At 39.3% G+C, this 24,148-nt stretch overlaps 1 protein-coding gene across 1 annotated transcript; it reads left to right on the top strand.

The window, feature by feature from the left end:
- Positions 1-4,512: 4,512 nt before the first annotated feature.
- Positions 4,513-5,115, top strand: LOC118490391 (secreted RxLR effector protein 161-like). Its single transcript, XM_035988002.1, has one exon. It carries the CDS (start codon positions 4,513-4,515, stop codon positions 5,113-5,115), a length of 603 nt encoding a protein of 200 aa, XP_035843895.1.
- Positions 5,116-24,148: the final 19,033 nt, after the last annotated feature.

Raw genomic sequence — 24,148 nt, 5'->3', positions numbered from 1 at the left:
CTTACAGAAATACTTGATTTATACAAATGAAATATCATGTTTTATACAAATTCAAAGCATAGGGTTTATGCGGGCATGAAGTCGGGCATTGACGGTTATACAAATTTTACAACTACAAGAGTTTACAAATACATGGTTTTACGAACATAATGCGTTACAAATACAAAGTTTCCATATAACTTGGCAAGAAAATGATTTCTAAATTCGTTTTCTCAATATTATTTCATAAACCGGTTATACAAAAGATTTATTTCAAATCTTTTACAAACAAACTATGAACTCGCTCAACCTTATGTTGATTTTTCGCATGTTTCTTTCACAGGTTACTTTTCAGAAACTATGGCACGGTTGGAATAGAAGAACCATCGAGGATTCAAGTACTTAGTGGGCGTTCGATTTATAGAAATCTTAGCTTATTTGCTTCCGCTGTGCAATGAAGATACCAGTCCAGTCACACCAGCTCTGATAAATTTCGGGGGGTGATAGATTGGTATCAGAGCCATAGGTTACAGCGAATAAGGTTTTCTGTAGGAATACCTAGGCTCTAACCTCACTTTTCTCTGGGACTTAGACTATTAAGACATTGAATACATACAGAACGCCTAATACATGAATATGGTCTCCAACCGTTGCCGAAAAACAAACAGTCAAAATTTTGTTTTCAAACATACGCTAAAGTTGTGTTTTACACACGGTACACAAAACGATTACATACAGTACACAAAACTCTGAGAGTTTAGGAAACATGCATTTAAGACCTTTGGAAACTTATATTGAAGTTCAATTAAGGTCATCACGTAGGAACTGCGATTATTAACTCAGGCACACACTATTATCCATATTGTCTATGATATTTTAACTTCCCGAGCAGGCAGCCTATGCAGAACGAAACGCTAGTGCACGAGAATACATGGAACTTAAATTTTACGTCAACGGACGACGGGGTACATCACATTCTACGTGGAACGAGACGCTAGTGCACAGGTATACGCGAAACTCAATATGTACATCAACGAAGGTTGAAGAACGTCACATACGACTACTGAGGCGAGGCCTTTGAAAAGAAATGATGGCGCAATTCAATGACGAAGCTAGGTTCCTGTAAGCGGGAGAACTATCGATCAGGAAGCGGCGGTTTGGCACGCGATCCTGCAACAACACGAACCACTCCAAGGAGAAGACGTATGTCTCCGCATCCCCGTATTTCAATTAACGACGAATACGCTATGTTGACATTCCATGGTAAGGTCACCTAACAACCGGTCATCACATGCAACCCCAGGTAAAGTCCTCAAATTTCTTTTATTGAAATTTTGACTTTCACATTTACTGAGTAGATTTTCGTATCTCTACTCCTCTTAATGGTCATTGTATCACGATCATTTCTTTCAGTATAGCGAATATTCATTTGCTTAATTTCTTGAAAATTCATATGTTACACATGCATCGGTTTGTTACGCATGTGGTTTCGTTTCAAACAAACGTTTCATCAAAGTTCAAATATTATTTCGCTAAGTCTAATTATTGATTCGTGATTCGAATGACCCGCATTATTGTAATTGTTGGCTCTTTTGTTATCAAGACAACACATTTTCTTGAAACTTCTCTTCTTTTCCAATTACACACATGGTTTTTTGTTGTGACCATGCCAAAAGTTTTCTTGTCGTTACATGTATTTATTGTCGCCTTGCGCCGAAACCAAGTTCAATTGTTTGACCTTGTCCATTACACATATTCACTTCAGAGCATCATATGATGTATTGTGAGCATCATATTTAAAATTCATTTTAACAAGTGCCTCATTTGTTCCGAGTCAAGGTAAACTTGTTTGGCATTCAATTGTTTGTTGATTTCGACACCTTGTGGTGGTGCTTACACTAATTTGAAGCTTGCGCTAATCTCGCTTACGCATCTCATGCACGGATTTAAATATTTATTTATTGATTGCTTTAAATCCGCTTTGATTTATCATGTCACAACAGTCTTAACACAATCGTGTGGTAAGACAATGGTACATAAAATTCATATTATGTTCCGGTGTACCTCCTAACGGTCCTTTCAACAACGATCGAATGTTTTGCGATATTCATTGCTTCTTCGTCTTCGATCGAAAACATTATTTCTTTGATGTTCAGACTTCAATTGAAAATCCTATGATGTTATTAGAAACAAATTTTCATATTTGCTTCATTGCACTTTCAATTGATTGCAAAACACAGGTGATACTTGTTCGAACACCCCTATTATTGAATTGTTTCATTCATTGCGACACCTTGTGGCGTCAGTATAACTTGCAGCTTTTGCTGATCACGATCGAGCGTTTCGTGCAAATTAGTACATTTGAGATTGTTGATTCTAAGTTCATCTAGTGGATGTTATTGCTCCTAGGACTCATTTGCATGTTATAAACGTTCATATGGAATTCGATTGGTCGAAGTTCCTGTTCATTGTTGGATCTCTGTTAAATTAGTCACATTAATGACTGTACCTATACGTCTTGTTTCCTTTGACATCAATTTTTGAAACACATTTCGTTTAAACCGTTGGGTTTTTATTATTGAGAAATATCATTAAATTCACATGATTCGAATAAGTCTTTTTTCGATTACGCGGTCATTCACTTTGTTATTATTCGGACTTACCTGCGAACAACACAATTCTGAGGAGATAACATAGTCTAAATTTTGAGGACGAAATTTCTGTAACAGGGAGAGAATGTGACAACCGGTGATTTACGGCTCTTAATTACGTGATTAACAGGTGATTAACGCAATAATAAATAGTGTTTACGGCACAAATTAACTTAATTAGGCCTTTGGAGTGCGTAGGAACATTTATTCGACTTTACTGTACGCGTATGAAAATTCGCGTGGAATCGGCGGGAGACAACGAACTGACACCGAACAGAATACTGACAACGCCGACAAGAATGAATCTTATACGAGTATTTTGTGTGTATAAATTTAGTTTTACAAATTTATCATGCTTCCGAACGACACAAAACGCAGACGTGAATGAGAACGCGGAAACAGTAACGCAACGACAAACAACGACGAAACGGAAGCACCGGACTCGAATTTCGTCTCGAAATTAATATATTTTGATACATTTAGCTTCGTTTTTAATTTTTATTATCCGTCGTTGAAAATGGATTAGAAAACGGATTAAAAACGACGAAACTACGCAGATTACGCGATTTTAATTAGACCGACAAACGTACGCGATTAAAAACTAATACCGACACTACTTCATATTTTTTTTAAATCAAAAATTTAGTTGTACGACGTGACGAAGCGTTCAGGTTGTGAAAACGGGTTCGTAGGATTTAACGGGCCGCTTAAAACGCGAGCTTTGAGCTTGTGGGCCTTGGGCCCAAGCCCAAAGCCCATTACATATAACCTGCATATAAAAGGGTTACACCCCCTCAAACGGGGTAGACCAATTGGTTCTAAAGATAAAAATTCTTGAAAGAAAAAAGGAGCAAATAATGGAGATGGTCAAGTTGAGGTAATGATAATGCCAAGAAAAGAGTCTCCTGATGAGACACTAGACATGATGGTTCGAGAAGGACCTCATGTACCTGAAAACGAAGAGATCTTAATAAATTATATCATGTCTAGAAAGCTATGCAACTGAAATGAAATCGACATCGATGACGGTTTTTCATATAACATAGCGCTAGAAGTAATGGAAAATAATAAGGACCAAGAACCAAAATCTATTGAGAAATGTAAACAAAGAAATGATTGGCCAAACTGGAAAGACGTAATTAAGGCAGAATTGGATTCCCTCAATAAACGAGAAGTTTTTGGACTAGTGGTCCCTACACCTGAAGGTGTAAAGCCTGCCGTATATAAGTGGGTCTTTCTGCGAAAACGTAATGAGAAAAATGAAATTGTACGATACAAGGAAAGATTAGTAGTACAAGGATTTTCGCAAAGACCTGGGATTGATTACGAGGAGACATATTCTCTGGTGGTGGATGCGACAACTTTTCATTATCTTGTTAGTCTGATAATACAAGAAGGGATTGATTTGTGTCTAATGGATGTTGTGACAACCTACCTCTATGGCTCACTTGATACTGATATTTACATGAAACTTCATGAAGGATTCAAATTGCCAAACTCATGTACATCTTGTTCTCGAGAACATCTTACAATTAAATTAAACAAATCATTATATGGGCTAAAACAATCTAGGCGTATGTGGTATAATTTCCTTAGTGAGTATTTGTTGAAAGAAGGTTATAAAAATGATTCAATAATCCCATGTATCTTCATGAAAAGGTAAGAATCTGAATACATTATAAACGTTGTATGCGTTGATGAGTTGAATATAATTAGAACTCCAGGAAAGCTCCAAAAGGCGGTTGAATAGTTGAAAAGAGAATTTGAATTGAAAGACCTTAGGAAAACAAAATTTTGTCTCGAGTTACAAATTGAACAACTCAAGGGTGGAATCCTTGTGCATCAACAAAACTACATACAAAAGTTACTCAAAAGATTCTATATGGAAAAATCACATCCATTGAGTACTCCAATGGTTGTAAGATCTCTTGATATCGAGAAAGACCCATTCCGACCTCCAAACGATGGAGATGAAATTCTTGGTCCAGAAGTACCATATTTAAGTCCAATTGGTGCACTAATGTTTCTTGCTAGTCATACACGACCAGATATATCATTTTCTGTAAATTTAATGGCAAGATATAGTTCATGCCCTACGAAGAAGCATTGGAATAGGGTAAAACAAATAATTCGATACCTTCAAGGTACAAAAGCTATGGGGTTGTATTCTGCTAACCAATCGACAACAAGTTTGGTTGGTTTTGCAGATGCAGGGTATTTGTCTGATCCTCACACAGGACGATCTCAAACCGGGTATTTATTTACAAGTGGAGGTACTGCTATTTCATGGCATTCTGTAAAGCAAACCATCACAGCCACATCATCTAATCATGCAGAAATATTGCCAATTCATGAGGCTAGTCGAGAATGTGTTTGGTTAAGAAGCGTAATACAACACATTCATGGGTCTTGTGGTATTTCTACGAGAGATGAGGGACCGACAATTTTACCTGAAGACAACGCAGGATGCATTGCTCAACTTTAGGAAGGATACATCAAAGGTGATGGAACGAAATACATTTTACCAAAGTTCTTTTTCATACACGATTTGCAAAAGAATGGAGATATTACTGTTCAACAAATTCGATCGAGCGACAATTTGGCAGACATGTTTACCAAATCACTTACGACCTCTACATTCAAGAAGCTGGTTCATGGGATCGGGATGCGTCGACTTAAGGAGCTTAACTGATCATCATCAGGGGGAGAAAATACGCGTTGCACTCTTTTTTCCTTAGCTAAGGTTTTGTCTCACTGGGTTTTCCTTGCAAGGTTTTTAACGAGGCAGCATCTCAAAACGTATGAAATGGATAGTCAATGGAGAGTGTTATAAATATAGTGTTATGAATATTGTGACTATCCATGTTCCTAACTCCATATCATTTATATTCTAGAGCCCTATAAATAGTAGCCAATGTATTTGGTTTTAGATATCTTATAATGAATAAAACACTCTCATTCTCCATGTTTCTATCTCTCTATAATCTTTAGCTTATTAGTAAACAATTATATAATATAAACTATTTTTTCTTTTCTTTTACTTTAACGACAAATCTATTTTTTCATCTCGTGAGATTGGAGAAACCATGATATCCACAACTTAAATGCTCCTAAAAACTTTTCTTTTCCCATTAGATCACCAAACCAATGATAGATAAATTTCTATATAATAGACGATTTGATACATGATCACAGACGATTATGTAAAATTATTTGAAATTCAATCTAATTAATTCTTATTAACTGTTAGTTAAAATTTTATTATAAAGTAACAAATTATTTGTCTTTCTAATTAACTAATTTACATCATTTTTCTTTTTTACTTGTAACAAGTTTCATACATGTACATATGTATAGTGAGAATATTATATGTATATTAATTAACAAGATGTTTATACAATGTTGGTTGTACACAATGCTTTATGAATATTTTATTAATTTTCTATTTTTGTTTTTCTCTTAGTAACCCCTATAATTTTTGTAGTTGTGTTGTCACTTTAAACGACCATAACTTGGTCAAAACTTAACCAAATTAAATAAACTCTTACTTCATGATTAAATACATCGAAAAACAATTTCAAACGAAATATTATATGGTTAAAAACACTTATGTTTGGACCTCAACCATTTAAAATGAAACTAAAGGTCAAAACATAATGATTTGTAAAGATCCGAAGTTTTGACCATTTTCGGGGTTCCAAACTGAAAATCTTTCCAAATGGAAGTTGTAGATCACATTCTAATTTAGTTGACTGAAAATTTTTATAATTTTTCGAAATCGTTTACTATTTTTAAAACATACAACAAAGACAACCCAGAAGCCCGTCAAACTTATACTTTCCAAAAGCTAAACAAATTACAACTTGTCAAGTGTTCTTTAACGTATACCCATCCACAAACATCATCATAACAGAACCTAAACTAAACTTCTTTATTATGTAGGGCTTATTTGAAGTTTTCAAAAGCGTGCAAACATCATCATCAATCATCAAGGCGGGTTACATAGCCCCTTTCTTTAAACTTTTGGGTGAAACATGTTTACTTTAACATTTGTAACTACTTATGTTGTAACTTTTATTTTTATACATCTTGTCTTAAACATTACTTTAGGAACTCACGTTAAACATAGTACAATCATTAACTTTGATCAAGCCGACTATAGTAAATTATAGTGAAATAAGTCTGACAAACCCATCCAATTATTGGGATAATCTAAACAGACTGAGAGTTTAGGATAGGCGGGGTTAGACGGAAGTTTGGGTAGAAAAGAACTAATTAAATAGAAATCTTGTTGTAAGTCAAATGATTCATTCATACCAAAAGAGTAGACATCATTTACAAGCTGGAGGAACAAAATTTCTTCAACATTTCCCCTCTGGGCTCTCCAAAACTTAACAACTAGCGAACACACGACACTATATATACATTTCGCACGGACTATGTGACAACTGTGCCTACAATTATCATTAACCAATCCCGAACAATTTCATAAGCAATGAAACCTAGTGTTTCATTTATTGGATAGTGTAATTATCCATGATATTTGCACGTTTCCAATTATTTTTCAATTTCGAACTCTTAAACAATTTCTTGAAAGTTCTAGTCAAACTATTACGTAAACGTAATCAGTTTAACGTGACGTACACTTCGGAACAGTGACATAAGCTAAACATACCCTAAATACCCTATACATAACTTAGAAATAAGTTTCGAGGGGTTCAGTATGGCAAAAACAAGTTTATTCAATCACAGGGACTATTTGCGACAAACTGCAAAAGTCTGCCAATTCTCGTAGCGACGTAGACTCCGGAAAAGTGACATAAGCTAAACATACCCTAAATTCCCTTTACATAACTTAGAAATAAGTTTCGAGGGGTTTGGTATGTGAAAATATGCTTATTTGGTCACAGGGACTAAAAGCGTTAAAACTGCGAAAGTATGCAAATTCGCGTATATTATGCATTCTGACCATATCCGTACATCCAAAAAATTTTTTAATCATTAAAATATTGTATTTTAGTGATGGGAATGCAAAAATACCATTTGTTTCGCAATTTGGATCGTTTTTCGCGTTCATTACAACTTTCGTCGTAATTCACCGAAAAACGCAATCGTACAACCAAACGAACCGACATCCATGACATTTTTGAGCATAATAAATATACTTTAAGTTCATTATGGAGCTTAAAAATGGGGTTAACAGGTGTTAGAAGTGCCAAAATGCGACAAATCAAGTTCAGGGGCCAAAGTTGTCAGAAACAAAACTTCAGCCCCTGCAGCTGGTTTGCGGACCGTATACCGGGGACCCTTGCGGTCCGTAAATAGTCCCCAGATGCAGCAGAACCTTCCAAACAGCTTCCCAACTGTTGCAACTTGATTTCCTTCCATTGTTTTGTGATCTTGTGGGCTATTTGTGTATCCTACAAGGCTTTGAAGCTGGTCCAAACACTTGTAGGGCTAAGATTCTTCCTTGGGCAACACATAAACACATGTCATGATCTTGTTAATCTTTAAACACTATAAATACCATACCCCATTTCACTTCCAACTTGCTCATTCATTCTTTTCTTCTCACATCTGCTCTAATTGGAGGCTACCATATTGTTGGAGGCTTCCTAACTGAGTTTTCTTCATCCTAGAACACAAGTGAGTGTTCTTACTAGTCTTGTTTATCTATTTTAGCTATTTCAAGCGAAAAGTCAAACAATGTTTGTCTTTCGGTTTTGACAATGAATTGGTCAAGTGAAAGTTCAATTGAACTTTGCAACGTGATCGTAATCACAATGGTTATAATCCCTTGCGATTATACCTACTGATTACCACGTTTACTAGTCGAAGTGACGAGTCAAAGTTTCGGTCAAAATGCATGTTTATGTGCATTTTACGACGGAACTATTTTCGGGTATCAAAATACTTTGTTTTGATGCCAAATCAGTTTTCCAACTTAGTTAAACATGTTTTAACATGTTTAACTCATCACTTCTAGTTTAGGGTCGTAAGTCGAGTGGTCTTGACCACCGCTTATACTTTCGAATTCGACCCGTTTGGTCGATCTTAGGATCCGACCAAACACATATTTGTGGCCATAGATGTATAGGGAATAACCTACTGAGGTTATACCTTATGGTCACTTTGTTTGGTTAGTTATTTGATAAGTTGTTTATATGCCCTTTAAAATTGACCTAAATGCCCTTTTTGCGCATAAATTCATTTTAAGCATATGTAATCAAACTTTTGGCATATCAACTGATATAATAGCATTTTAAACATGTTTGGGCGTATAGGACTTATCATATGACATATATAACCATCTGACCATACTTTTACGCAAACGACACGTTAAAGTAGCGTAAACTACCTTAACGAGTCGTAACGGGTCAAAAGCACTTAGGATTACTTTCTAATTAGAATGTAAAGTTTATTAAATCATACCATATGAGTTCCAATACTCATCTGATTTATAGAACTTCATTATATCCTATCCACAGATTAGTGTCCCGAATTATTAATATAGTTATCGATACTAAGTGCCACTTGATTCCTTGATTCCCCGAGCTTTGTTAGTTCACTTGATTCAAGGATACTTTGCAATCCCAAGTGAGTACATAGACCCCACTTTTACTTTTTGCAAATATTTTGGGGTGAATCACTTGTGCCTATTGTTACTTTCATGTTTTCATGACATATACATGCTATGTTCATATAGTACACATATAGTACATGATTTCAATTATGTTTTGCTATGTATGTTGACTTAGCATGCTAGCACATTGATTTCATGGATACTTTTGCTACAATATGTTGACTTAGCATATCTAGCACATTGATTTACATTGCATTTTGCTGTGTATGTTGACTTAGCATGCTAGCACATTGATTTCAAGGATACTTTTGCTGCATATGTTGACTTAGCATATGAGCACATTGATTTACATTAAATTTTGCGGCATATGTTGACTTGGCATATGAGCACATTGATTTACATTACATTTTGCTTCATATGTTGACTTAGCATGCCTATCACATTGATTTTAGACATACTTTTGCTACATATGTTGACTTAGCATAGGAGCACATTGATTTACATTACATTTTACGGCATATGTTGACTTAGCATATGAGCACATTGATTTACATTACATTTTTCTTCGTATGTTGACTTAGCATGCCTAGCACATTGATTTCAGACATACTTTTGCTACATATGTTGACTTAGCATATCTAGCACATTGTTTTCATGGACATTTCTACTTCGTATGTTGACTTAGCATACTTAGTACATGATTTTAAAGACATTTTACATGACATACTTACATTGATTATGACATTTAGTATGTTTAACGGGATAAGAGACATTCATTAACATTGATCACGTGACTGGTAGTATGTAATGGTACCATAGGACCTGACAAATCCCGTTCCCGCTTCCTAGGTTTGTTCGGAAGTAAGGAATGACAGAATCCGATTACATTTTGATATACCTTTGACTTGATAAGGGTTTATCTGACAGTCTCAAGGCTTGAATGTATACGATAAACAAACACGATAAATGTTCGTAACAATAAAAGTATTGGTTTTCAAAACATAAGTTTTGATTTAAACTTTTGTTTATTCAAAGACATTGTTTTGTACACGACATTTGGTTACACAAGACATTTGGTTATACATGACATTATTACGTGTGGTTTGAGTAAAGACTTTTTAGTTGCCATACAAGACATTGATTATTACTAGACATTTTTTATACAAGGCATGGTTTATACTTGACAATAGACATGGTTTATACATGACATTTGACATTGGTTTTAACAAGACATTTTTGGTGGTTATTGGTAAGTGATTTAAATAATGAGACGTGTGTAATGTGATAAAAGCATGGTGGATACGCCGCTGGTACTTCCTATATATAAGTGCTTTTATTACATTACATATCGTGGCGTTATCTAAACCACTTCGACAAAGACAGGATATGACATTTTTAGACAAGACATGACATTTTTATACAAGACACGACATCTTTTACACAAGACATGATATCTTATTTCAAGACATGATACATTTTACAAAATTTATTATCATTTGGTTATTTATTTAACCATGCATTATTTCTTTTAAATAATTTGATTTCACATTTATTTTCATATAATTTTTGCAAAAGAAAACATTTTTACAAAGGTTCATGGCTACGTTTTAGTTAAACCTTTCTTTTAACAAATTAAAGCCATGAAACCTCAACAACAAAACCTATGTATCTCACAGGCATTTTTATGCTGACGTACCTATTTTCACATGTGTTTCAGGTGTTTATGTTTAACTTTGAGCATGCTTCACATAGGGCAGACTTGGGCCTTAGTGACTTTAAAACCTACAAGTCAATTGTTGTCTATTAATTGTATTCTCCAAAACAATATAATCAATTAATTCAATAATACCAAACTTTAAGTACCATGTGTTGTGAAACAATTTGTAACGTGACTCCCTAATGTTTCCACCGCGTGTTGTTGTTTATTACGCGATTGGGGTGTTACAGACTAGTCGATTACATTCGTGCGGACTAGCTCATCCGTGCATATGTGTTTTTTCGTGCAGATGTAGTTATATCTGTACGAATGAATTAAATCTGTACGAACCTCTCTTGTCCTCTCCAAAGTCATGTGTTTGTATCTCAACTATTCAATATTCAACACACGCTCTATCTAGTCTATTCGCACAGTGGCAGACACAAAGAATATGTACTAACAATTTCCCCCTTGGTTGTCACTGTCGAATCTTGATCTTTGAATATGAGAGCCGTGTTTGAATATTTGCAACTTCAATCAAGCATTTGATATGTTCAGATAATTCCCCCTTGATTGTTTATTCGGGCTTGCGTTCCCCCTGAAATGAATCTTCAGGTTTTTGTTTACACGGTTTCCAACCTCCTCTAATTTGCTATGCCGCAATCTTCACAAATAATCACCAACTTGAAATAACACAATATAACTTCTCCGTTTCAACTTTAACCACATCCGCTTTCGGTTTTAGCGCATTCCCCTGCTTGATCCTCTGATCTTCAAAAACCCAACCGACAATTGATAGAAACTTCGAGTCACCACGCCGATAAAATTCAAATCTATGAATACCCATGAAAATCTGAAATCCCATTTTCCGTAATCATCTTTAATCACACTACTGAATGATTGATCAGTGTAAACGGTAATCTCCACAATCAGCAAATCTTCATCGAATAACAAATCATATGGTAACACATTCAGATCTCAGAAACATTCTTCCACGATCAGATTCACATTCTTCCTCTTCAGACATGATAACAGATGTATAGTCTTCTCCGTTAGTCTTGACAACAACTTAATCAACAAACCGACTTGACAATATACTAATGCATCTCGTGACGCTAATCCAGCTAACTGGATTGACGAAGACTCGGGAATCAAACCCTATGTAACACCTCGTAAAATTGTGTCCAGTAGTGTACTGGAACGTGTCCATACTCTCAATTGTGCCTAATACTGGCCGGGAGGAACTAATTTTGCCAATAATGGAAAGTATAAATGTGGAGGAACTAAAGGTGTCAACATGCTGAAACTATGCCTCTGAGTGACCCTTTATGGATCGCAAGCTTAATGCTATACGATCATATCCATACTCTTAAATGAGCCAAATGTTAGACGAGAGGGACTATCTTCGACATTGTATGAAAGTTAGAAAGTGGAGGGATCAAAGATGCAAGTTGTAAATATTTGAACTTTGGTCATCGTCTACAGATCGTAGACCATCGGTCTATACGGTCTACAAAAGAGAAATTTGTGTGCTGAAGCCCACCGTCTACGGACCGTAGACATTAGTCTATACGGTCCGCAAAGGGACGGAGAAGCCTGATGTGCACCAGTTCTCTACGGATCGCAAAAAGGAACCCTATACCGTCTGTAGAGGGTTGCTAGTGAGCAGAATTGCCTTGGAGCCCAAACAAAGTTGTGTTAAACCACTAACTCGAAACAAGGGGCTACATGGATGCTTGTGACATGTTAAGGGACATGTGTACTGATCTCTAAGACTCTCTTAACGCCTGTGTTCATCTCCTCATTGCTCCTCAAGTATAAATAGGACCATAAACTCTCATTTTTAAGTGCACCTTCTTTAATTCACTTCTTAACTCCTCTCTCCTGGTCCTTAGGAGCATCCAAATCAGTTCTTTTATCATCCAAGGATTGTGACAACCCTCACTAAACCAGGTATCCGTACGGTTTAATTAATAATTAATTGCTGCTTAATTACTGTGCTTACTTGAAATTACTGATGAACTGCTACTTGATTTCTGATACTTGTATATTCCTGCATCATACTTTGATTTCCGTCACTACATTATTTACATACTGAACTCTAGTGACAAACATGATGCACAAAAGCACAGTAGCACTATGAACGGATAACCTATTGAACATGCTGATAAAGCCAGCATCAGGCAGACATTGCCTCTAAGGCCTGTATGAGCCAGAAATATTTTACTACACCTATAGTGAGTGTAGGGATACAAGGGTTGTAGAACTGCGTCTCTAGGAATAAGTCACAATGACTGGATGTGCCTAAAACGTACACTGAGCACAAAACACAACACTTTAATGAACAATTCAGCTTCTAGCTGGCTAGTTAAGTGCCAAAGCATGAGAAAAATATTACTAGACACTTTCCGAAGTGTCGGGAATAAGTTGTGTCACTAAAAATGGTATTAACGACACTCTAAAGCTTTATTAAGCGCTTTAACGGATTACTATCCAACCGAACAACAAGACTATACCCGGAACATAAAAATATAGACATTAACATTATTGATCTTTTTCTGAGCCAGTTAGGGTCCCTGAACACCCTAACACCCGCCATAAAACATAACACACCACTAACCAAGTTAATCCCTAAACTTAACTTAGTTAGCTTAACAATTAACCTAACTAATGGTTAGAATTCAACCAAGACCCCCCCCCCATGGCCGATTTCGGTCCCCATGTAACTAGATCAAGTACCACTTTTGATTATTATATAAACTCTTGTCTCATATCAAGAGAACATGTAACCTATTGGATTATAACCTACATAATTGTCTATAAGTATCACTATATGCACATAAGATCATTCACAACACATAACACCACAAAACTACTCTCTTTCCCTCTCTAAAATTCTTGGCCGAACACCCCCCATATACATCCATCATTTTCGAGTTTAGTTCATCCAATTCCAACATCATACAAACATCAAGGGTCACGTATTAGGAAGCTTGGTGCACTCGGAGCTCGAAGGACCTCTTTCTCTAGCCTTTATCCACCTCATTTGCGCGTAGATTCTTCCCTAGCCTCGAGCTAGAGGTATGATGCTTAAAACACTATCTTGAACTAATCTAAAGCGGTTAATATGTGGTGTAACGATTAAAACTCGAAATCTTGCAAAATGGTGCATTAAAGTCTACTAAAAACATGAAAAACGATGGTTAAAAGCTCACTAGTTGTGTAAATGTTGTAGTAATTGAAATTTGTGATTATTTAGACCCGATCTATGTTGTGGTAGCTCGGATCATCGTTTAACCCGGTTTGGTCATGATCACGAATCATGACATAAGGTTGTTATGAATAGAACAAGGGTTAAAAGGTGAAACTCTACCATACGCGAATCATGAACTTGTGTAAAAGTGTTTTACTTGTGGAATAGTGTTTAAAACTAGCAGATCTACGTATCTGCAAGTGGTATTTTCAAAAGACCGACTGTCAAAGAAATCCTGTTTTTCTAAAATGGATCTTGCACTAACAAGCATGATTTTTATAAACCACAAGTGTGTAAACACTTGTGAAATGAAAAGTTTCAACAAAATAACAATCTTTGTAAAAGATGACGGGAAGTTGTAAAGACGGATTTACTTTAAAAACGGGGTTTTTACGAGATCAAATTACTTTATATAAAGATCCACAAAATATAATGGGATTTACACTATAGTTTCGGAAAAACTACAAGTTCATGTGATTTATGCGATTTACATACTTGTCGACTAGTTTGATGTGTCGGAAATTGTTTGATTGAATAAAGAAGTTGTTGAAGTTGATTTAGTAAAAGAAAATGGTACGCTTGAAAGCGTGGCCACCTCCAGTTACAGAGGAAACTCTGGCGAAATTTTTCTAAAAACCTAACACTTAGAATTATTTTCGCTACAAGGGTTAGAATTATTTTTGACATGTTTTCGAAACATAAATTTCGCCGTGACTTTATTTACTAAATAATCGGAGGTGGGATTTTCACAAAATGAAACGTGATAAATATATATATTTAGTAAATATATTTTCACCACACTGTTTATGATTATTTTGTGAAAATACATAAATATTATTTTTAGAGTAAAAATAATGTTTTCGAAAGTAAACAGATCCAAAATAATACGAACGCCTCTACGATAACTATATAAGTTACACTGGTAATATTTATTACCACTTAGATGATAAAACGTACTTACGCATTATACGGAAATATTTATGAACGCGTATTTTATCAACGTATTATTTTTGGGGAATATTATGTGAAATGAAAATATAATATTTTTGAGAAAAATATTTATATTTTGGAATTAGAAATAAATATATATTAAGTGAGACTTAATGATATAATTCGAACGCACATGTATTAAATCCCTCATCCTTGGGAAGGAGATTAACTACCAAGTATATACGAAAAGTAAAACCGAAATAGTTGTCTAACTATGTCCCAAAAACTTAAACTATAAAGCTAAGGCACGGCCGTCCGTCTAATAGAGTTAGCACATGTAGGTCGTTGCACAGCTGCCTGATTTGGAGTACTTGGTAGAGACGCACCGACTGTGAGTTCATGTCCCCCTTTTCTCTTAACTGTTTTCAGTTTTCTAAACTGCGGGGGTGAAATACATGTTACTTTGATTATGAATACTTTATACATGGTATGGTTAGCGTAAGGAGGGTTACTATTTAGATCATGTGAATGGGTAGGCGGAAACTTGAGGTCATTAATCCTCAGGGTAGGACCGAGGGGCAGGAGCGATAGATCTATTTGGGTGTAGCGAGCCCAGTCCTAGGCCCAGCATAACGGACCTCGGGATGACTTTGTACCCGACGCATAAATCTGCTAGGTTTGAGCCTTCCTACTTGCATTTCACACATATCAATGGCCTTGCAAACCATTGGTGATCTCTTTTTCCTTATTTGCTACATACCAGGATTTTGATAAATATAAAGGTTTATTTACTCACTTACACATGAACTCGCTCAACATTATTGTTGATTCTTCAACTTACATGTATTTCAGGGAACTAAGGGATCTGGCACGGTATGGCACGTTTTCCCGCTGCACTAGTACGAGGTCATCCAGGGTTTAGGGAATGTGACTCTTTCCTGGACAAGTCACAGTCCTTAAACTGTGTTTATGTTATGATATGGTTGTGTTTGTGAACAATGTTTATGTCGTTAGGTTGTGTTACCGTTAAAACAATGTTGTTGTTTTTGGATTTTAACACTTAATTGAATGGATGATCTTGCATGTTTTTAATTCATATAGCTTTGTTATGATTAAGCTATGGTATTAAGAAGTCACACCAAATTAACCACGCTTCCGCAAAGCCAGGGTGTGACAGCTTGGTATCAGAGCTCTGATCATAGCGAACTAGGATTCTTTCTCGAGTCTAGACTATGATCACTAGGGCTCTCACGAAAACATTTTTACTGCATACCACTTAAGTCCAGATCCAAAACCTTTTTATAAACAAATGTTGAGCACATTTTATTTATTATTTTAGGCTCAGTCTTGGAGGCTGAGGCTCGGTCTTGGAGGCTGAGGCTCGGTCTTGGAGGCCGAGGCTCGATCTTAGAGATCGAGGTAGATGTTTATTATGTTAGGCTCAGTCTTGGAGGCTGAGGCTCGGTCTTGGAGGCCGAGGCTCGATCTTAGAGATCGAGGTAGATGGCTAGTGAGACTAGGAAGAGTAGGCTCAGTCTTGGAGGCTGAGGCTCGGTCATGGAGGCCGAGGCTCGATCTAGGAGGTCGAGGTAGATGATAGAGCAGTCTAAGAGACTGGGAGAATTTGGAATGTCGGTCTAGGAGACCGGGAGGCTAGTGGGACTAGGAGAATTATGTGATTTCTTACTTGGTGACTTTTGTGATTACTTGATTGTATGATTGATTCTTTGTGCATATTTGTGTTTACGTTACAGACTCATGGACTCGCCCGGTACAGGCGATTCGGACACCACTGGACCCATACCTGTAGTATCTGATGACCTCGCATCTTCAGAGCACGAGGTGCACACTTCTGACTATACCAGCACTGACGAGGACGATTTCCAGCCCTTCGCACTACCTGATGGTGCTGATGAGCTTGCAGATGACCCTCCCGTTGAGTACCTACCGTTAGTAGAGATTCCGGCTCCTATACCCTTAGCCGTTTATCCTGCGTATGACTTACTTCTTGACGCCGAGGCTGACGGCGATATTGATCTGTATGATGATTAGCCCATCGAGGATGAGATCCAGGACGCGGCCCTTCTTCCTGCTGGCGATCTTTTGATGATCGCTGACGCTCCCGCCGAGGACTCACCCGCGCACTCTCCGGTCCCAGACTCCTTTGAATCTGTGGCATCCGCACCTTCCCACACTCTGAGCGCACAGCACTTTTCGCATGGTTCAGATCCTGACCAGGCATCCTCTGTTGCCCCTATTCCCAGTTTTGCGTTTGACCATGATGACGTGGAGGATTCTGATCCTATCTTTCCCCCGGGATTCGACCCGGATCATGATATAGAGTTTATACCTATGGATCAGCCCATGGAGGATCCAGCTGACCCAGTCGATCCTATCGACCCCGAGTTTGATTTCGAGATGGCTTTTGACGATCCCAAGCCTGCCATCGCCCCTGAGCAGGCAGCCGCTCTAGACCCTATGCCTGAGCATGACCCCGTACATGCTGGCATCCCTGTTGACTATCCTGTTGATCACTTTGCACCAGTTGATCCTTTTGTTGCTCCCCCACCTGATCCCGTTCCACTGGAGCCCGAGCATGCACTGTTCGCGGCACACATGGGTCCACCAGATGAGCACGCACAGCACGGGTGGATTCCTGCTGATGAGGATGTTCCACCTATTCCCCCACACCACACTGATACACGACATGTTGATTTCTCTTTTCAGGTTCCTCAGTTTGTACCTCCAGCGAGACCTGGAGAGGGTTCTTCGGCCCATCCTTTTGGGCATGTGCCGATGTCTGTTCCTTTCATGCCACAGTTTCCACCTGTTTTACCATCCGCTTCACCGTTTCATGTGGCACCTTTTGACCCCACCAGTGAGCCTTTACTCTGGTCCTCACCGCCCGTCATGCCACCGACTGATCCTTACCATCCGTTCCATGTGGGACACACTATTGAGGACGTTTTGATGTCTTTCGTTTTTCAGCACGAGTCACACACGCAGCGCATCCAGGAGCTTGAGAGAGCTCAACTGCCACCATGCCAGTGCCATGGTCAGACACACTCTCCTCTGCAGCCATTCCGACCTTTGCCCCTAGATTATGCTGCACGCCTTTTTGCTTTAGAGCAGCAGGTCGCTTCTTTCATCCGTACTCAGAGAGCCATGGAGGAGGACTGGTTCCAGTTACGTCGTTTGTTTTACACTCACTTTCCCCCTCCTCCACCGCCATCTGTATAGAGCTCATCAGTGCTATTTGGATAGACGTTGGTGAGAGGACCGCGATTGCTTTTGACTGCACAACATTTTTGGAGACTACATGATGATTCTGACTTTTGTTGACATGTATTTGATGTATTTGACACTGACTTGATATAGTTTTTGGACAGGGGTGATGTAGCCCCTAGTTGATTGATGATTGTATGACACAGTGATGTACTGATACACTTACTATGTGGTCTCGATATATGGCAATCGCAGTATTCTCATCATATTTGATTCGCTTGATTGCTTATTTATATTTTTATGACATGGGATGTTGTGTGTATAATATTTGTGACATGGGATGTTGTGAGATTGGTATTTGTGATATATTGATAACATGAGATGTTATGTGCTATTACTATTACTATATACTTACGCTTTACTATGGCCTGACCGACGTAAACACATCTTTAGAAGATGCCGCCAAGACGTCAACAACAGCAAATGCCTACCACTCAGGCCGAACTACAGCAAGTCATCGCTGCTGCAATCGCACAATATGCTGCCTCTCAAGGAGGAATGAGTGGAAGCAACTCTGGCAACACCGGCAACAATAACAATCCACCTCATGGGTGCACCTACAAGCAGTTCTTAGACTGCAAGCCCGTCAACTTTGATGGCACAGGAGGTGCTGTCGCCTTTGTCCGCTGGGCTGAGAAAACTGAATCCGTTCTTCGCATGAGCAAATGCGCACTAGATCAGCAAGTCATCTATATCTCTGGGCTATTTTTGGATGGAGCCCTATCTTGGTGGAATCTGCAAGTACAGACACTTGGTGAAGCTGCTGCTTACGCGCTGACCTGGACCGAACTGAAGGAACTCATGCGCAAAAAGTATTGTTCCCGCGCTGAAATCCAAAGATTGGAAACGGAGTTCTGGCATTTAAAGATGGAAGGTCCAAAGATCGCAGAGTACGTTCAGAGATTCCACGACTTGTCACATGTGGTACCCTACATGGTCACTCCTGAGTTCAAGAGAATTGAACGTTTCATTTGGGGATTAGCTCCTCAAATCATAAGCATGGTGACCTCCTCCAAACCTGCGACTATCACTGAAGCCATTGATTTGAGCGTGGCTCTCACCGAGGAGGCAATTCGTTTGAACAAGTTTGATGAAGCTGAGCCAAAGAAGAAAGAGACTCATGTGGAGTCATCAGGGGGAAACAAGCGGAAGTTTTTAAACTTCAAACAGGGCACCGGGGTGGTGGTTAAGAAAGGGGAATCAAGTATGACAGCTCAGGTTACAGCCGGTAATGGGAAGAAAGGAAAGGGATACATGGGCACCCAGCCCAAGTGTAATAACTGCCAGCGCCATCATTCTGGCCGTTGTGGGTTGAAGGTTTGTGAAGCATGTGGAAAGACTGGCCACCTGAAGGAGTCTTGTTGGGCCACTGCTGGCCAGGGAGGCCAGAGAGGATTTGGAAATAGAAACGCCAACCGGGGCGGAAATGGAAATCGCCCCCAAGGGAACAATGGAGGTGAAGGAAATCGGATTGACAATGCTAATCAAGCGGGCGCTGTGAACCGTAATCAGAGGAATAATCAAGCTGGTGGAAATGGGCAAGGATCCGGATGTTTCAACTGTGGTGACCTTGGGCATTACAAGAGGAATTGCCCAGAGTTGAACCAAGCCCGCGGAAGGGTTTTCAACATAGAAGCAAGGGAAGCGCGCCAGGATCCCAATGTTGTCACTGGTACGTTCCCTGTAAACCAACGCTATGCATCCGTTTTATTTGATACCGGCGCCGATTATAGCTTCGTATCATTAGAGTTTAAGAATATGCTTGGTTTAGCCGCTAGTAAATTAGATGTTCCGTACTCAATCGAATTGGCTAATGGAAAGTTGGTAGGAGCCAATGAAGTAATCAGAGGATGTGTGATCGAATTGGGAGAGCGTGAGTTTGCTCTGGATCTACTACCAGTCCAGTTGGGAAGCTTCGACGTGGTAGTAGGAATGGATTGGTTATCGAGCAACAAGGCTGAGATAGTTTGTCATGTGTTGCTTTTCTGGCACACATTGTGAATAAGAAGGCTGAAGAACCAAAGATCGAAGACATCCCTGTCGTGAGGGAGTACCCAGAAGTCTTCCCAGAAGATTTGCCTGGCTTGCCGCCTCAAAGGCAAGTGGAGTTACGCATTGACTTAGTTCCAGGCGCCGCGCCTGTGGCTAAGGCACCGTACAGACTTGCTCCGTCTGAAATGCAGGAACTGTCGACACAACTTCAAGAGTTGTTAGACAAGGGATTCATCCAACCGAGCTTCTCGCCTTGGGGAGCTCCAGTTTTGTTTGTCAAGAAGAAGGACGGTAGTTTTCGGATGTGCATCGACTACCGGGATTTGAACAAGCTGACGATCAAAAATAGGTATCCACTGCCAAGGATTGATGATCTGTTCGACCAACTGCAAGGCTCAAGCTTTTATTCAAAGATCGACCTTCGATCTGGATACCATCAGTTAAGGATACAGGAGGAGAGTATCCCGAAGACAGCCTTCAGAACTCGATATGGACACTACGAGTTCCTAGTTATGCCGTTTGGGCTGACAAACGCACCTGCAGTGTTCATGGATTTGATGAATCAAGTTTGTAAGCCGTATTTGGATAAGTTCGTGATTGTGTTCATCGATGATATCTTGATTTATTCAAAGACGAAGGCCGAGCACGAACAACATTTAAGAGCCATTTTGGAGCTGCTGAAGAAAGAACAGTTGTACGCCAAGTTCTCTAAGTGCGAGTTTTGGCTACGAGAAGTCCAGTTCCTTGGACACGTGGTAAATGGAGATGGAATCCACGTGGATCCAACCAAGATCGAGGCGATTAAGGATTGGGAAACGCCAAAGACGCCAACCGAGATTCGGCAATTCTTGGGTTTGGCTGGCTATTACCGAAGATTCATTGAGAATTTTTCAAAGATCGCTCAACCATTGACGCTCCTCACGCAGAAGGATAAGAAGTTTGATTGGGGAATCAAACAGGAAGAAGCGTTTCAGATATTGAAGGATAAGCTTTGCAACGCGCCAATCTTAGCACTACCAGAGGGTACGGATGATTTTGTGGTATACTGCGACGCTTCGCGTCAAGGATTGGGTTGTGTGTTGATGCAACGCCAAAAGTTTATTGCTTACGCATCGCGTCAGTTGAAAGTGCACGAAAAGAACTATACCACTCACGATTTGGAGCTTGGCGCAGTGGTTTTTGCTTTAAAGATCTGGAGGCACTACCTTTATGGTACGAAATGTACGATCTTCACAGATCACAAGAGCCTACATCATATATTCAACCAGAAGGAGTTGAATATGAGGCAAAGACGATGGGTTGAGTTGTTGAATGACTACGACTGCGAGATAAAGTATCATCCAGGGAAGGCGAATGTGGTCGCCGATGCCCTAAGTCGAAAAGAGAGGATCAAGCCCATAAGGGTTAGGGCTTTGGAGATGGTTATACGAACCGATTTTCCTCTGCGCATTCGTGCCGCGCAGAAAGAAGCTCTCAAGGAAAGAAACCTTGAAGAAGAGTATCTCCGTGGGATGGAGAAGTTATTGGTACCAAACGGGGAAGGAATGTTATGTTTCGAGAAAAGGATTTGGGTTCCTTTGTTTGGAGGTTTAAGGAAGGTTATTTTCGATGAAGCTCACATGTCGCGGTACTCTATCCACCCTGGAGCGGATAAGATGTACCAAGATCTTAAAGATTATTATTGGAGGCCTAGGATGAAAGGCGATGTTGCTGCTTATGTGAGCAAGTGTTTAACATGTGCCAAGGTTAAGGCGGAATACCAGAAGCCTTCAGGACTTCTGCAACAACCAGAGATTCCCAAGTGGAAGTGGGAACAAATCTCCATGGATTTTATTACAAAGTTGCCAAGAACGGCAAGAGGCCATGACACTATCTGGGTGATAGTGGATCGATTAACGAAGTCCGCACACTTCTTACCTATCCGAGAAAAGGATAATACAAGCAAATTGCCCGAAATTTACATGAGAGAGATTGTTACACGCCATGGAGTACCCCTCTCGATTATCTCCGATAGAGATGGGAGATTCGTATCAAGGATATGGCAATCCTTCCAAGAAGCTTTTGGCTCGAAGTTGAATATGAGCACTGCTTTTCATCCGCAAACCGACGGTCAAAGCGAACGGACGATTCAGACGTTGGAGGACATGCTGAGAGCGTGTGTTATGGATTTGGGCGGTAGCTGGGATAAGCATTTGCCTTTGGTTGAATTTTCATACAACAACAGCTACCATACCAGTATTGGGGCCGCGCCATTCGAAGCTTTATATGGGCGCAAGTGCAGATCACCGCTTTGTTGGTCTGACGCAGGTGATAGACAGTTGGTTGGTCTTGACGTAGTCCAGGAAACCACAGATAAGATTGCACAAATCCGAGATCGCATCAGTGCGGCTCGTGACCGTCAGAAAGCCTACGCGGATCGAAAAAGGAAACCTTAAGATTTTGAGTTAGGTGATATGGTTTTGTTGAAGGTATCACCCTGGAAGGGTGTGGCACGCTTTGGGAAGCGTGGAAAGTTGAATCCGCGGTATATTGGTCCGTTCAGGATTTTGGAAAGAATTGGGACCGTAGCATACAAGTTGGATCCACCTGCTGAACTAAATGGAGTTCACGATACATTTCATGTATCCAACCTGAAGAGAAGTCCAACTCAAGATACCGTTGTCATTCCTACCAACGAAATTCATGTTGACGACACGCTCCACTTCGTTGAAGAACCCGTTGAGGTTACGGATTGGAAAGTGAACAAGACCCGCCGGAGCAGTGTCAAGCTCGTCAAGGTTCGTTGGAATGCCAGACATGGTCCTGAATACACCTGGGAACGTGAGGACCGGATGAAAGAAAAGTACCCCCACTTATTTCCTAAGAACCCTGCTTCTACAAGCAGAACTTAAAATTTCGGGACGAAATTTTTCTAACGGGGGGAGAATGTTGCAACCCTCACTAAACCAGGTATCCGTACGGTTTAATTAATAATTAATTGCTGCTTAATTACTGTGCTTACTTGAAATTACTGATGAACTGCTACTTGATTTCTGATACTTGTATATTCCTGCATCATACTTTGATTTTCGTCACTACATTATTTACATACTGAACTCTAGTGACAAACATGATGAACAAAAGCACAGTAGCACTATGAACGGATAACCTATTGAACATGCTGATAAAGCCAGCATCGGGCAGACATTGCCTCTAAGGCCTGTATGAGCCAGAAATATTTTACTACACCTATAGTGAGTGTAGGGATACAAGGGTTGTAGAACTGCGTCTCTAGGAATAAGTCACAATGACTGGATGTGCCTAAAACGTACACTGAGCACAAAACACAGCACTTTAATGAACAATTCAGCTTCTAGCTGGCTTGTTAAGTGCCAAAGCATGAGAAAAATATTACTAGACACTTTCCGAAGTGTCGGGAATAAGTTGTGTCACTAAAAATGGTATTAAAGACACTCTAAAGCTTTATTAAGCGCTTTAACGGATTACTATCCAACCGAACAACCGGACTATACCCGGAACATAAAGATATAGACATTAACATTATTGATCTTTTTCTGAGCCAGTTAGGGTCCCTGAACACCCTAACACCCGCCATAAAACATAACACACCACTAACCAAGTTAATCCCTAAACTTAACTTAGTTAGCTTAACAATTAACCTAACTAATGGTTAGAATTCAACCAAGCCCCCCCCCCCCATGGCCGATTTCGGTCCCCATGTAACTAGATCAAGTACCACTTTTGATTATTATATAAACTCTTGTCTCATATCAAGAGAA

Source organism: Helianthus annuus, chromosome 3 (genome assembly GCF_002127325.2).
Source record: "Helianthus annuus cultivar XRQ/B chromosome 3, HanXRQr2.0-SUNRISE, whole genome shotgun sequence".
Taxonomy (NCBI): domain Eukaryota; kingdom Viridiplantae; phylum Streptophyta; class Magnoliopsida; order Asterales; family Asteraceae; genus Helianthus; species Helianthus annuus.
This window is presented reverse-complemented; position numbering and strand designations above follow the sequence as displayed.